The 14,005-nt window shown below is 48.4% G+C and overlaps 2 protein-coding genes across 3 annotated transcripts in view; both read right to left on the minus strand.

Moving 5' to 3' along the window:
* GCC2 (GRIP and coiled-coil domain containing 2) overlaps positions 1 to 543 on the minus strand; it is a 41,648-nt gene extending 41,105 nt beyond the window's left edge. The window contains exons 1-2 of one of the 2 annotated variants that reach the window (XM_060309763.1): positions 415 to 543; positions 245 to 301 (exon numbers count right to left, since the gene is read on the minus strand). In XM_060309763.1, coding sequence (XP_060165746.1) covers positions 245 to 301; positions 415 to 420 — 63 coding nt within the window. In that variant the 5' untranslated portion in view covers positions 421 to 543. The remainder of the gene's footprint in view (positions 1 to 244; positions 302 to 414) is intronic. The other variant, XM_030845068.3, reaches the window with a different exon arrangement.
* A 4,712-nt stretch (positions 544 to 5,255) lies between these two features.
* Positions 5,256 to 13,784, minus strand: LOC115846385 (sulfotransferase 1C4). The gene is made up of 7 exons (XM_030845073.3): positions 13,625 to 13,784; positions 10,832 to 10,957; positions 10,016 to 10,113; positions 9,606 to 9,732; positions 9,298 to 9,392; positions 6,227 to 6,407; positions 5,256 to 5,371 (listed from the first exon to the last, which is right to left on the minus strand). Exons 1-7 carry the CDS (start codon positions 13,776 to 13,778, stop codon positions 5,256 to 5,258), a joined length of 897 nt encoding a protein of 298 aa, XP_030700933.2. The 5' UTR covers positions 13,779 to 13,784.
* Between the last annotated feature and the right edge of the window lie 221 nt (positions 13,785 to 14,005).

The raw sequence follows: 14,005 nt of genomic DNA on the forward strand, positions 1-14,005 counted from the left end.
GCCCGCCCACAGCTCGGACCTCACAAGCCAGACGGCTTCATCTAACGTTGGGAACCTGCGGAATCTCTCAGCAGCGCTGAGCCGGGCGGCAAGGAGACGAACTCAGGCGTCACACCAGGGAGCTCCGAGAGGAGGGACTAAACGCGCGACCGTGACAGCTCAGGCCGAGAGCCCGGAGGAAAGTTGTCCCCCAGGGAGCCCCCTCCCCTCCCGGCAAGACCCCGCCGCTCCAGCGTCTCTTCACCTTGGATTTCCCGGTCCCAGGAGCGGCCGGCGAGGCCACCCCGTCGTGAACAGGCTCCTGCAAAACACAACGAAAGCCAGCCGGTCACATGCGGCTGTGCGGACCCCGGCGGTCGGGGAGGGCAGGCGGGGAGGGGCGGTGGTCCCTCGGCCCCCGGGCCCCCGCGTTACCTCCATGGCCACCCGCAGCCCGCACTTCCGCCCGCTGACTCCTGCGGAGCCCCGCCGCGGGTCAGAGGTCGCGCTTCTCCGCTGGCCCCGCCCCCGCGTCTCCAAGGCCGCGGCCCGGCGGCGCTTCCGCTTCCGCCTCGGGAGGTGGCTCCCCGCGCGCTCCGCCTCGCCCCCGGGCCGGCCCGCGAGGGGGCGTGTCGTGTCGTGTCGGACCCGTGGGCGGGGCCCGGCGCGCCATTGGGGCAGTGGGGGCCCCGGCCCCTCCTGGGAGGGTCGGGCACTGTCGGGCCGCGCGCGCTCAGGCGGCCGCCCTAGTCTCCTGTCCCGTCACCTGCCCCCTTAGCTGTCCCATGTCCTGTTCCCTCTCCTGTCCCTCACCTGTGCTTCAGCTGTCCCTCACCTGTCTTATCTCCTGTCCTTCTCCTGTGCCCTCAGGTGTCCCTTCAGCCCCCCTCAGTTCCCGCAGACGCCCTTGCCTCGGAACGGGCGCGTGGCTGTGCCCTGCGGCTGCAGGTGGCCGAGGGGACGAGGCGCAGCTGTTCCTGAGGCGAATGGGTGACCGCAGAGCAGGAGCGCTGTCCCTCCTGGCAGCCTGGACACCGGCCCTCCTCCTGGACGGTGAGTAGTCCCGGCGCCCAGCCCCGCTCCGGGTGGACGGGCGGGTTGGGGACCTGTGCTGACACACCTGCCTTTCGTGGCCGGTAGCTCTTTCTTTGAGCGGGACTGAGGAAACCGGCCCGAGTGTGGGGACGCTGGCCGGGGAAGGGAGGCGGCCTGGGGACGGTGGGGACGGGCGGCGCCAGGATGGTCGGGGCAAAGACGTGCTGCCGCAGCCGGTGCCTCCCCTCCGCTCCGTGAGCCACCAGCCTGGCACTGGCTGTCACTTGTCACTTGCAACGCCCTGACGCAGGTCGTGGGATGAAGTTCGCCAGCTTGGGGAAAGGATCGTCCTGCAGTGAGCTGGCTTCGGAAAATGCCCGTAAATCTGGACACTGGGCGGGGTTGTAAAATGAGTGACTTTCCTCGGGACTAGAAAAACAGCCTCAGACAGCTTTTTAGAAAAATCACGAGTAATTCCTAAAAGCCACCAAAGTTCTCAATGTTTACGTGGCAGTGAATACCGTTAAGAAGAGTGACTAAATGCGTTGGCAGGTAGTGTTGGTGAAACTCGAGACTTTGAGCACCTTTTGGAGAAAAAGAGGACTTTCTGTTGCCCCCTCTCCATCTAGTCCATTGCCTTGTGTATATATTCATGCATTGCACTGCATGCAGACTTAATTGAATCTAGGAATTAATTGATACAGAAACCGATCAGCAGGACAGAACCTAAGATCACTGGTCATTTTCTTCTGGGTTTTGAGGAAACTTAGAACTAAGACTACAGGGCTTTTGTTGTATCTATTAACATCAAGGACGTTATAGCATTTTATTTTCCCTTCCAGTATGAGATCCAGGCTAGAGTCAGGTTTTGCATTTAATTGTCACATCTCTTCAGGTTTCTTTAATCTGGAACATTTCCACAGTCTTTCTTTGTCTTTTATAAAATGGACATTTTGGTCAAACTTTGGACATTTTTGACATTTTATGAAACAAAACCAGAAAAACCCCCAAACAACTGAACTCATAGATACAGAGAAGAGATTGGTGTGGCAGAGGCAGGGTGTGGGAGTGGGCAAGATGGGTGAAGGGGGTGGAAACGTACAAACTCTGATTTATGAAGCAAATAAGTCTGGGGGATGTTGTGCGCAGCATGGTAACTACAGTTAATAAGACTCTACTGTATACTTGAAAGTTGCTGAGAGAGTCGATCTTAAAAGTTCTCATCACAAGGAAAAAAATGATGGATATTTACTAGACTTATTGTGATGATCATTTCGCAATACATACAAATATCAAATCATTATATTGTACACCTGAAACTAACGTTATATGTCAATTATAGCTCAATAGAAAAAGGAATAAGAGGGCTTCCCTGGGGGCGCAGTGGTTGGGAGTCTGCCTGTCAATGCAGGGAATGCGGGTTTGTGCCCCGGTCCGGGAAGATCCCACATGCCGCAGAGCGGCTGGGCCGGTGAGCCATGGCCCCTGAGCCTGCGCGTCCGGAGCCTGTGCTCCGCAACGGGAGAGGCCACAACAGTGAGAGGCCCACGTACCGCAAAAAAAAAAAAAAAAAAAAAAGGAATAAGAAATTTGGCATTTTTGAAGTCCTCCCCACCTTTTATTTTTCCAATTAACGTACAGTAATATTATCTTTTCTTTTGACATACAGTTCTTTGAATTTTAATACACGTACAGACTCTTGTAATCACTGGCATAATCAGTCCACAGAATAGTTTCATTACCCTCACCCTACCCCATCGTGGCTGACACGCCTCCCATCCCTAATCTCTGACAACCGCCATCTGTTCTTCATCACTATCACTTTGTCATTCATGAATGTCATATAAATGGAAACAAACCTTTTGCGACAGGTTTCTTTTCCTCAGCAAAATGCCTTTGAGATTCGTTCAGGTTGTCTCATTTGTCAATAATTTGTTCCCTTTCATCACTAACTGATACTCATTGTACGGATGTGCCGTTATTTATCCATTCACCAACTGCAGGACATTTGGGTTCGTTTCGAGTTTTGGGGTAATTACGAATAGAGCCACTATAAACATTCACGTCCAGAGTTTTGTGTGGACGTAAGTTTTTATTTCTCTAGGGTACAGACCTAGGAGGGGAAATCGCTGGGCTCTGTGGTAAGTATGTTTAACTTTTTAAGGAACTGCCAACTGTTCATCCTGATCATTACCCGGCAAGTGGCAGAGGGCATCTTTCTGGGGATAGCCACATTTAGTGACCACCTGCCTGGCACATGGGCTTAGTTGCTTCACGGCATGTGGGATCTTCCCGGACCAGGGCTCGAACCCGTGTTACCTGCATTGGCAGGTGGATTCTTAACCACTGCGCCACCAGGGAAGCCCTATTTTTATTTTTTTAAATTGCAGTTGACATACAATATTATATTAGTATTCAAGTGTTCAACATAGTGATTTCACATTTATATTCATTAAGGATTGATCACCACAATAAGTCAGGTAACCATCTGTTACCATATAAAATTATTGCAGTGCTATTGACTATATTCCCTACGCTGTATATTACATTCTGTACCTGTGAGTCAGTTTCTGTTTTGTTTTGTTTGTCTGTTTTGTTTTTTAGATTCCACATGTAAGTATAATGGATATGGTATTTGTCTTTGATTATTTCACTTAGCGTAAAATCCTCTAGGTCCATCCATGTTGTCACAAATGACAAGGTTGCATTTTTTATGCCTGAGTAATATTCCATTGTGTATGTGTACCACCTCTCATTTATCCATTCATCTATCAGTGGCCATTTAGGCTGTTTCCATGTCCTGGCTATTGTAAATGTGCTGCTGTGAACATTGGGGTGTGTGGATCTTTCCAAATTTTAAATAATTTAAATAGCTACATGCAGCTAGTAGCTAACACAGCACAGCTATAGATGATAGCTGTTCCAGGGACTACTTAGAATGTAAAAAGTTGGCTTTTTAGATTTCCTTAACTGATATAGTATTTCAGTTACTTATTTTTGAGCATATTGTTTGCCATTTGGTTTGCAAAGAAGTATCTAGCAATGTCCCTATCTTGGAGAAAAAATAAACAAATGAAAATTTAAATATGCACAAAAGAGACAATGTAGACATCCAAGAGATAGCATGATATACTTTAATCTTAATCACAGAAGAATTATGCTAAGTGTAAAGGACTGCAGAAGAGCAGCAACCCTTCAGGTTGCAGTATCTGTAGGAAGATGGGAGACCTGTGCTGGTTATTGGACTTGTTGTCTATGTTTTGGATGGGTAGGAAGGAAGGAAAGGAAATGTCAGGAGGAGGCGGGGTGAAAGTGAAACTATCGTCTGGGAACCTGTGAGATGCGCTCAGGCCCAGCGCAGGCACTCGTCGCTGAGGCAAGGAGGGTGACTGGCAGAATGAAATCCAGCTGGAAGGTGGTTTGGAAGGTCAGTCAACTGTGTCATATGGTTGTAGCTGCCTTTGAATTGATGGCTAAAAAGCTTGGGATTTATCTTCTAGGCAGCAAACATTCAGAATCATTGAAGGATTCTGAGCTAAAGAGAAATATAATGAGTCTTGTTGTGGGAAAACAAGCTTGGCTGATGTATGATGAACAGAGAAACGAGTTAGGTAGCTTATAGGCAAGAGGGAGAGGCTTCTGAACCGGGGGATGGCTGTAGAGATGAGACTTCCTGGAATTAAAACCAACGGATGTTGCTGATGGATTAGAGCAGGATTGCAGAGGCGCTGGAGGGAGGGAGGTTAAGGTGGGAGGCCGGGATGGATTGCGGCGCGGCTGGGCTGGGGGCGCGGGCCCCATTAAATGTAGAGGCCGCGGTGAGAGGCTGGGGTGGGTGCTCTGGAGTGACTTAGAAACAGAGTCACCTGATGGTTACTTGGCTACCAAGAAATTGCTAGAAGTAACTGTTTACACATTTTAGTGCTGCATTTAAAAATTGGCTTGAACTTAATCTGTAAATTTTAGTGCGTTTTTGTGTGATGACCGAAGCATTTTTAATATGTTAACAAGCGCATGATCTGTGGAAAATTGACATGTGATGATAATTAGCAATGACGCCATGGTTTTCACGCTGCCACCCTGCCCACCCTCCACTTTGCCCTGACCTCTGATAGCCCTGTCACTTTTTTTAGGGTGAACAAAAGCAAACACAAGGAGCACTAGTGTGACTGCCTGAATCCAGTGTCACGTGGTTGGGGTAATCAGCTTTCACACTGATGGACTCTGGTTCTTTTAATTCCTTACAAGAATCGGATGTGGGAAGTTAGAGTGGTGTCAGCCATCTTCCTCTTGTGATCTTCATCAAATCTCTCGTTCTGGGCCACAGTGAGGTGATTCTTCCAATCTCCCACAGCCCCTGAAACAGACGTGGGGTGGTGGGTGTCAGTACCGTGGGGGGATTTGGATTTCTCTGTTCTCCCGTTTCTGTGTGAGGATTTCTACTCCCCGTCAGGGAGGGACAGAGCCGGGCAAACATTTCTCTGGCTGGCCTGGCAGTGTCTCCTCCTGGAAGGGGGAGGAATCGCCTGTCTGGCTTGTGGGTCGGGAGGTGACACGGCCGCGTGAACAGCAGGTCTGAGGAGCTCTCTTGTCCTTCCCTCCTGCCCGTCGCAGCACGCTCGGTGCTTGTGCCTGTGGCTGGCGTCCTGCAGGTAGAAGGGCCTGCTTCTTGAAGGACTCAACGTGCGGTTTTGAGAAAGGAGGGAAGAGAAAGATTCCCCTCCAGTTCTCCACATGCAATCCCTGTTACCTTTCCCAGACTGCCTTTTCTACATAGTACTTACTGGCAACTATTATCCTGAGTTTTCGTGTGTTTTGGTCACTGCTGTGGACATTGCCCAGAACAGTGTCTGGCACATGGTAGCCACTCCAGTCAGTAAGTATGTTGGAGTGAATGGACCTCTCTGATAGCTTAGAGCCCTCCGGAAAGTGGATTCTTTGCTCCATCTGACTTAATTCTGTATGTTTTCACCTTATCAGCCAGAACTCCAGAAGGAAGGTGAGGATAAAGGGCTGGACTTAGACACCAAACCTCACTCTCCAGTTGTGGCTGAATGTTGATTTCATTTCATCTGTGGCTTCGTAAATTATTTTTTCCCAGAACCATTTATTATTGATCTTATTTTTCTTATCTATAGAGAAGAAACTCCCCAAAGACTCTGAAATATTGGACAATTCCTTTAAGATTATGGTGAAAAGGAAACATAAAAACCTTTTCTCATGAATGGAGAAATAGAGTGGTTCATGAATGGAGCTGGAATCGACGTGTAGTTTGCCATCGGGTTCTGCTTCATGACGTCAAATGAACTGTAATGGACAATTGTATCCAGAACTTTATCATCTAGGCTCTTTCCAATAAATTCTGCCAGCTTCAGAATTTCATGCTTTGGGTTCTATGATCAGAGTCAAAAGAAAAGACTTGATATAAGATAATTTATATCAATAAATAATAGTTTCAGAAGACTGTTGGAATGAATTAATGCTAGTAATCAGTAACATGTCATGAATTAAAATTTTAAAAAATCGTGTCTCACAAGTGCTCAGGTTTTCAGATGTGACTCACTTTGATGTGGTGACTGTATCAACTGGAGTCATTACGCTCTTCTTGTTCTAACATGGAAGCGTCAACTGAGCGTGTCAGTGAGACACTCACCACACAGTGATATGCAGTGCATGGGGCGCATGCCACAGAGGGATGTGTCCAGAATTAGGCCCAAATGTCCTGCTCTAGCCCGTCCAGCTAAATGCCCCACGGGGACAGCCACTGGACTGATGCTGCGAGCAGGTGTTGCAGCAGCGTTGGGGACCTGGCCACAGAGGCCCGTCTCCTGCTTCTCATGTGGACAGAAGTGGCCCCAGACTTTCCCAGTGGTGCCGTTGAGGGGGGCACGAGGGTGGGAGGGACTTCTTTGCACCCAAGAGGCCCCGTGGCAGTAGCTGCAGTGCCCAGCTGGTCCAGGTGCTTCGGTGTCTCTGAGAAGGTTTCAGCCCCATTGTCGCCACTGTTTCCTCCTCAGAGGGACGCAGCCCTGGGGCGCTGTGGTGTGGGAAGGCCCCTGTGTCCGGGAGGAGTGGTGCGTTGCCGGTGGGAGCGTTTATCCCCGCCACTGTGTCTCCTGCTTTAAAATGGGCTCCCGCTTTGAAGCTTGGATGTCAAAAGTGCTTAATTTAGTTGGCCTCACACAGACTAGGAATCAGCAAGAGTGCTGAGAACTGTGCGCTCTGAGTGACCACAGGCAGGTGACAGCCCAGAGCATGATCGCAGAAACATGTAAGAGGGCGCTGGGGACCCTGAGGTTAGACCGCCTGTTTCGGTGAAGTCTCCTCCTGGCATTCATAATGCATTAGGATCTACCCCAGGGATCTATACACCGTTCCCAGGGACACATCCTCCTTTGGCACTGCTATGACAATGTGTGGGCAAGCGCCACCTACATGGACTTGCCCTGGTCTTAGCTTAGTAGCATCTGATATCATGGCCCCAGTTTGTCACATCCAGTCATAAAAGAGCAAACCCTTCCTTATAACCCCTGTCATAATATTCCTTGAGTGTCTATATCTGGAATCCTATGACGAGACAACTCTCTGAACTGCAGCAGTGCATATATGTATATGTGACCAGAGTCTCCTTTTGTATGCCCTCCTGTTGTTTAGTTTTTCGGTGCTCTCTTGTGGTGCTTGTACCAAGTAAACACAAGGGAGAGAATTTTATGATACCTGTATGGGTTGTCCTGCTAGCCCTGGAATCATGGTTCTGAGAATCCTAGAAATGTAATCCTAGAAACTTACCTATTTAAAAAAACCATACAGAACAGATCAGTGTTTGCCAGAGGTGGGAGGTGAAGTGGGTGAAGGGGGTCAAAATGTTCAAAATTCCAGTTGTAAGATAAACAAGTCCTAGGATGTAGTGTACATCATGGTGACGATAACTAATCACACTGTGTTGTATAATTAATAACATTGTGTCGTACAGTATAATAACACTGTGCCGAGAATAGATCTTAAAAGTTCTCACCACAAGAAAGAAAATTTTTGTCACTGTGTGTGGTGACAGATGTTGACTGATTATGGAGATAATTTCTCAGTACACACAAATATCAAATCATTATCCTGTACACCTGAAACGAATATAATGTTACTTGTCAGTTGTATCTCAATAAAAAACATAGAAAAATGATGCTGTGTTTTTCACTCTTCAGATATTTTGTAGATACAACTGGATAAAGCCCAGTAGTGATGGAACCTAAGAGAAATGCAGCTAAACTAATGTGCACAGGAATCCCCGATTAATCTTTTAAAACTGCACGTCTGACTTAGCAGGCCTGGCATGGGCTCTGAGAGGCCATGCAGCTGTCTGTGACGTACCTTTTGAGAACCAGGCTTTCTGTTATAAATTCTAGAACAGAGACTGTAATTCTGTATAGATCCCTGTATTCAGTGGAGTCACAGAAAGGACTGGGTAGATGACCATTTACAATATACTCTCATGACACCACCTCATTTAGTCGTTATAACAGCTCTTGGAGTGCATATTACTATCTCCTTTCTGCATGTAAGGAAACTAAATTCCTAGATGCTCAGCATCTTCACAAAGAATAATTGCCAGTAGGCAGTAAAGCCAGAACTGGGATTCAGGAATTTTGACTCTAAACCATTAGTGTTTCCCACTGCGCCATAATTTCTTTTTTTTTTTTTTTTTTGCGGTACGCGGGCCTCTCACTGTTGTGGCCTCTCCTGTTGCGGAGCACAGGCTCCGGACGCGCAGGCTCAGCGGCCATGGCTCACGGGCCCAGCCGCTCTGCGGCATGCGAGATCTTCCCGGACCGGGGCACGAACCCGCGTCCCCTGCATCGGCAGGCGGACTCCCAACCACTGTGCCACCAGGGAAGCCCGCGCCATAATTTCTTAAACTGTTTCTTGAAACTATGACGTTCCTCAAGTACTAATAAAAAAACCCCAAAATATGCTAGATTTGTTTTCCCTTCTAAATGGAATTTAAAAGTCTACATACAAGGAGAAAAAAAGGCATCCCTCATTTTGCCATCCTCTGCCTATAAGGAAAAGGTGTCCCAGAGCCCAGAGCTCCAGGAAGCTCAGGTGAGACTGTGTGATACAGAAACTCATGACGTCCCAGGTGTTCTTTGATGCGTGGACAGCTGCAGCTGGTGAAATGTAGCGTCTTCTGTGCCCTGTTTCAATCTGTGAGTCCCTGATGGGGTCCGCACGTTATGACTGAAATATTTTCCGGCAGAGGGGAACATGTGAGGCGGCCCTGCTCCTTACCCTCTTCATGTCCTCGTAGAAGAGGTAGAGGATGCGGTGCTGGTCCTTGGCATCCCACCATCCCTTCACATGGTCGTACCAGGAGCCCCAACACACTGCAGGACGGGATCAGAAATAGGGCAGTGAGTCGCGGAAACCCAGCTGACAAGCACCCACCTGGGAGGAGAATCCTGAAGAGAGGGAGAAGGTCACGCTGGTGATTCCCTCACGGTGAAGAAGGCAGAGCCCCTGCTGTTCTAAGGAAATGCTTCTCTGTAGAGTATTTGAGGATTTTGAGAAAGGATGGGAACAAAGCTGAGTTCTCTCACCGTCCCCGGCCAGAAAACTCTCAAAGTACTCTTCCCAGGTTCCTGGAGCAGGAAGCCCTTTATTCATCCTGTGGAAGTGGTAATAAGACACCATGCTGTCCTTGGGGTTTCTTGCTACGTAGATCATCTGGGAGTAGAGGGAGGGAGGGAAGAAGCAAAACCAGGATTAGACCAACAGTTATGTTAGGGTGGGTATATTCCATACAGATGAATCTTTCCGATGCTGCATTCCTGTGACTTGGCTTTTGTGGGAGGTGGAAAGCATTCATATCAATTTGCATATTGATGATGTGACAAGGTGGACTCATTTTTTTTTTTTTTAACAAGCGAAGTGTTTTAAGAGGAAATGGATTGAGGACCAGTCTGAGGTCCTTCTAAGGGGTCAACTCTGAATTCCTTTGGCTCTTTACCTTACAGTTTTTCTCCAGGAAGGATGGTGGCAGCAAGTGGATGGGAAGGTGCGTCTTTAGGATCCGTGGTGAGGGCATTGCATTAGCTTGTTCCAAGCCTGTAAAATTAATTTTCAATGACTTCCCATTACTTTTCTCTATTTGCTTCAGAATCTTGCTGCTTTGTTATTATTACGTTAGGAACAGTTCCAGGCCGCCTGTAACTCTGTGGATCTCATCTGAGAGAATACTTGTAGCTCACGAATGGGTTTTTTGGGCTAGAGCAGTAGTTTTTGTTTTTGTTTTTGTTTTGCAGTACTCAGGCCTCTTACTGTTGTGGCCTCTCCCATTGCGGAGCACAGGCTCCGGACGCGCAGGCTCAGCAGCCATGGCTCATGGGCCCAGCCGCTCCGCAGCATGTTGGTTCCTCCCGGACCGGGGCACGAACCCGTGTCCCCTGCATCGGCAGGCGGACTCCCAACCACTGCGCCACCAGGGAAGCCTGGCTAGAGCAGTTTTTAACCATAACAATAAACCAAATAAAGAAGAACCTAAAAAATTCAAACCCTTCCACTATAAAATTATCTTACCTAGGCTCATCCTTGTGGAGTGAAGTTAATTTCTAATTGGAGAATCAAAACTTAACTTACTTTTGCATAAACAGTAACTTGATTAGAAAATGTCTGGAGTTAGAACGATGGCCAGATGGTGAGAAAGATAGTCACGGAGTCCATCGATGGTTGTTTGAATGCCTAGAATTCTGAGAGGGCTACTGGATAGTAAAAATCCCTGGTGGGTGTCTAGGCCCGGGGTCAGGTGCAGCTGTGCCGTACTCACCAGATTCCATGCCCGGGATTTTCCACTCGATGAAGGGGAATCGCTCGTGAGTAGGTGCCCGCTGGCTTCTGTCAATATCACCCTCATTTTGTATCAAGTCCACGATCTCCTGCGTCCAGGTTGTTCCTTATTCCCCAGGAAGATGAGGAAGCACAGGCTTTATCTACTGCAGTTCTTAGAATGTGACCAAACACTTGTTAGAGCAGCCGTGTGAACTTTAAAGCCAGCTTTATAATGGAATTCAGAAACCATCCTTCTTTGTTTATGTCTTGTGTTATCATAATATGGTATGATATGGATTTTTATACAAAGACTCCAATCTGGAGTGGACATTAGATTCATAAATATATAGTTCTTTTTTTATTCTGTACAACCATTAATTAGGATTGTTATGCTATTGAGTTAGCTGCACAGTTCCTTAGAAAGGCAGAACGAGAGTCCTTCTCACAGTCCGCCAGCCCGTGATGTGGAGAGTCATCACGGTGTGGTCTTCAGACTCTGTTTCCCAAGTGTGTAGCATGGGCTTGCTACGCGGGAGGAGGCTCTTGTTATGTGTTGGCCGAATGAATGAAAGATTAGGGTTTAGTCTCCATTTTCACACTTTCCTCTATTTTACCTGAAAGGCTAAAAAGTGCATTCCCTAGGCTCCTTTGCTGCCGAGATTCTAAATGTCCTGAGATCTGATTTACATTCTGGGATTTGAGGGAAGGAGGTAGAGGTCTGATTGATAGAAGATGTGCAGAGGCCACTCCGCACTTTGCTGCCTGGAACCTCGACCCAGAGGCTGCGCCCTCACTGCCCCCGCTGCCCCCGAGAAGGGCCTCTGTCTCCCAGCTCCGGTCAGCTCCTGCAGGCCGCCCCATCCTGACCAGCGTGGGGCTGCCACCTGACCTTCGGCCTTGGCTGAAGACTACTGACCAGACACCTGACTGAGTCCGTGGCAGGAGGAGGCTGGGAGACTGAGCTCTGAGTCCTGGGTCTGGGCTGGTCAACTCTGGTTACGAGACCCTTTCTCATGCTCCCAATTCAGCACTTCTAGGTCTGCCAGGGGGCACAGCTTAGGAAACAAGAGAGCAGCTGCAGTTTACATCCTCGACCAGTTAGCTTCTAATATTTTCTGACACCAACTCTTTCATTACAGGATCCAGGACCAATATTTCTTTAGCTATTGACTCAAAGGAAGTTCAAGTGTACTCGCTTTGTGTGTTTATTCTGCATTGACAGCCAGGGGTTAACGCTGGGGCAGACTCCAGTGCGACTGGAGGTTCAGGGTCAGATCGTCCCCTAGCAGTCAGCGGTCCTGCAGTGTGTTTATCTCACCTCAGTCACAGAGCACTTACTATTCTGCTAAAAAGTGAGGTGCGAACCATTCCACGATCTGAGCTTGTTTCTTCCTTCTGATCAGTAGAGCCTTTGTTAGTGCACAGGTTTTGTGTGATTGACTAAATATTACCTTAGCGGGCAAGTGCTTCGCTTTTTGAGCGTGGTATTTGCATTGTACGGTCCTGCTTGCCCCTAACCCATGAAAACCCTAAATGAACCAAATCTTAATGCTCACATATGGCAGGTGGAGAAAAGATGAATGATTAAGCATTGTACTGAAATTATGGTAATAAATTAAGAGTTGTGGGTGAAATTAAGGCAGTGAGATGTGATCCCCACCAGTGGGTACTTTCAGAAATTCACATTTAGAAAACTTTAATTCTGATCAGACTCATGATGAGTAAGATCAGAAAATCAGGGCTGATATGAAACCGATGGACGGGTGAGTCTAAGGCCCCATCTACCTGTAGAGCCTTTTGTCAGATTGTTACAGATAAAGGCAAAGGGGGTGGAGCGTGTGTGTGTGTGTGTGTGCGTGTGCACATGTGTGTGAGCATGTAGCAGAAGTTATTGACATGGAGCTTGACTTTGCAGAGAGCAGATGTCAGTGCAATTGGGGTATGAGTTGAATACTGTATTTTTGGTCTAACTGTAGATATACACAAATAACTGCAGAGAACTCTTTCTCTCTGCTCACCCCCGCATTTTTATGATGCAGTGGCTGAGCTCAAGTTTGTCTTGTTTCTTCAGTGACTTTGTTAAACTGACTATTGAAATAAGAAAGTAGGTTCACAACCTACCACCAGGGAGGGTGGAAATTAAGAGAGTATTTCTGGGACCCTGAGCTGGGAGACTTACAAGCTCAGCATTGCAGAGCCCAAGCCCCTCCTCTTCCCTAGATCAGGCGGGGTCCCCTGTCTGGCTCTGCTATATGGGCCTGTGCTGGGAACAAGTAAGGCAGCAAGTCTGGCCCCTTTGTTTTGGGCTGTTTGATTCACTCTCTTTCAGGGAAGTAAAAAAACAGGTACATCACAGAAAGAATTAAATTCTTAAGATGTGTAGGTCATTTTAATATTTTTTGTGTGGTTTCAGCTACTACCTGTGATTTGTCTTGGCAGTATCACTCTGCCCAGTCAACAGCTTTCCACTCAAATCCAGGTCGGTTTCTTTATTTCATTATTATTATTATTTTTTGTTGCGGCACGTGGGCCTCTCACTGTTGTGGCCTCTCCCGTTGCAGGGTACAGGCTCTGGACGCGCAGGCTCAGCGGCCATGGCTCACGGGCCCAGCCGCTCTGCGGCATGTGGGATCTTCCCGGACCGGGGCACGAACCCGTGTCCCCTGCATCGGCAGGCGGACTCTCAACCACTGCGCCACCAGGGAAGCCCTCTTTATTTCATTATTGATGCATCTTTCCTGCTTCTCTTCCTAACCCCCCTCTGCGTCTCCCCCCCATCCCTCCCGCCTACCTGCTTTCGGGTAGGTGGAAATGAGCAGATCATCAGGCCTGGCTTGGAAGTTCCAGATCTGATCCCAGGTGTCACAGGTGGGCGTGGGCTGCAGAATCCCCTCCACGTAGTCCACAGCCAGGCGCTCCGTGCCGTCATATTTTAAATCCTCCATTTTGTTCAAGGCCAAGAGTGTTGGATATCAGATTTCTGCTCCAGGAAAGTGTTACTCTCAGTCAGCTCAGAGCTGCGTTCTTGGCATCGTACAGACAGGGCAGAGCTCAGACCTCAGGTCCTGCCTTGGGCTGGCAGTCGAGGGGGAGCCCATCCAGGGAGCTGGGACTCTTGTTTAGGACTTTGCACACAGCGCAAAGTCCTCAACAGCCCCAGCGGGGCTCTGAT

Source organism: Globicephala melas, chromosome 12 (assembly GCF_963455315.2).
Source record: "Globicephala melas chromosome 12, mGloMel1.2, whole genome shotgun sequence".
NCBI lineage: Eukaryota > Metazoa > Chordata > Mammalia > Artiodactyla > Delphinidae > Globicephala > Globicephala melas.

Coding starts and splice junctions, on each gene's coding strand:
- LOC115846385 (XM_030845073.3), bottom strand. CDS start 13,778: ATGGAGGATTTAAAATATGACGGCACGGAGCGCCTGGCTGTGGACTAC. Junction 10,958..13,624: donor TTCCACCTACCCGAAAGCAG/GTAGGCGGGAGG, acceptor CTGGGGAATAAG/GAACAACCTGGACGCAGGAG. Junction 10,114..10,831: donor AATCCCGGGCATGGAATCTG/GTGAGTACGGCA, acceptor TTAATTTTACAG/GCTTGGAACAAGCTAATGCA.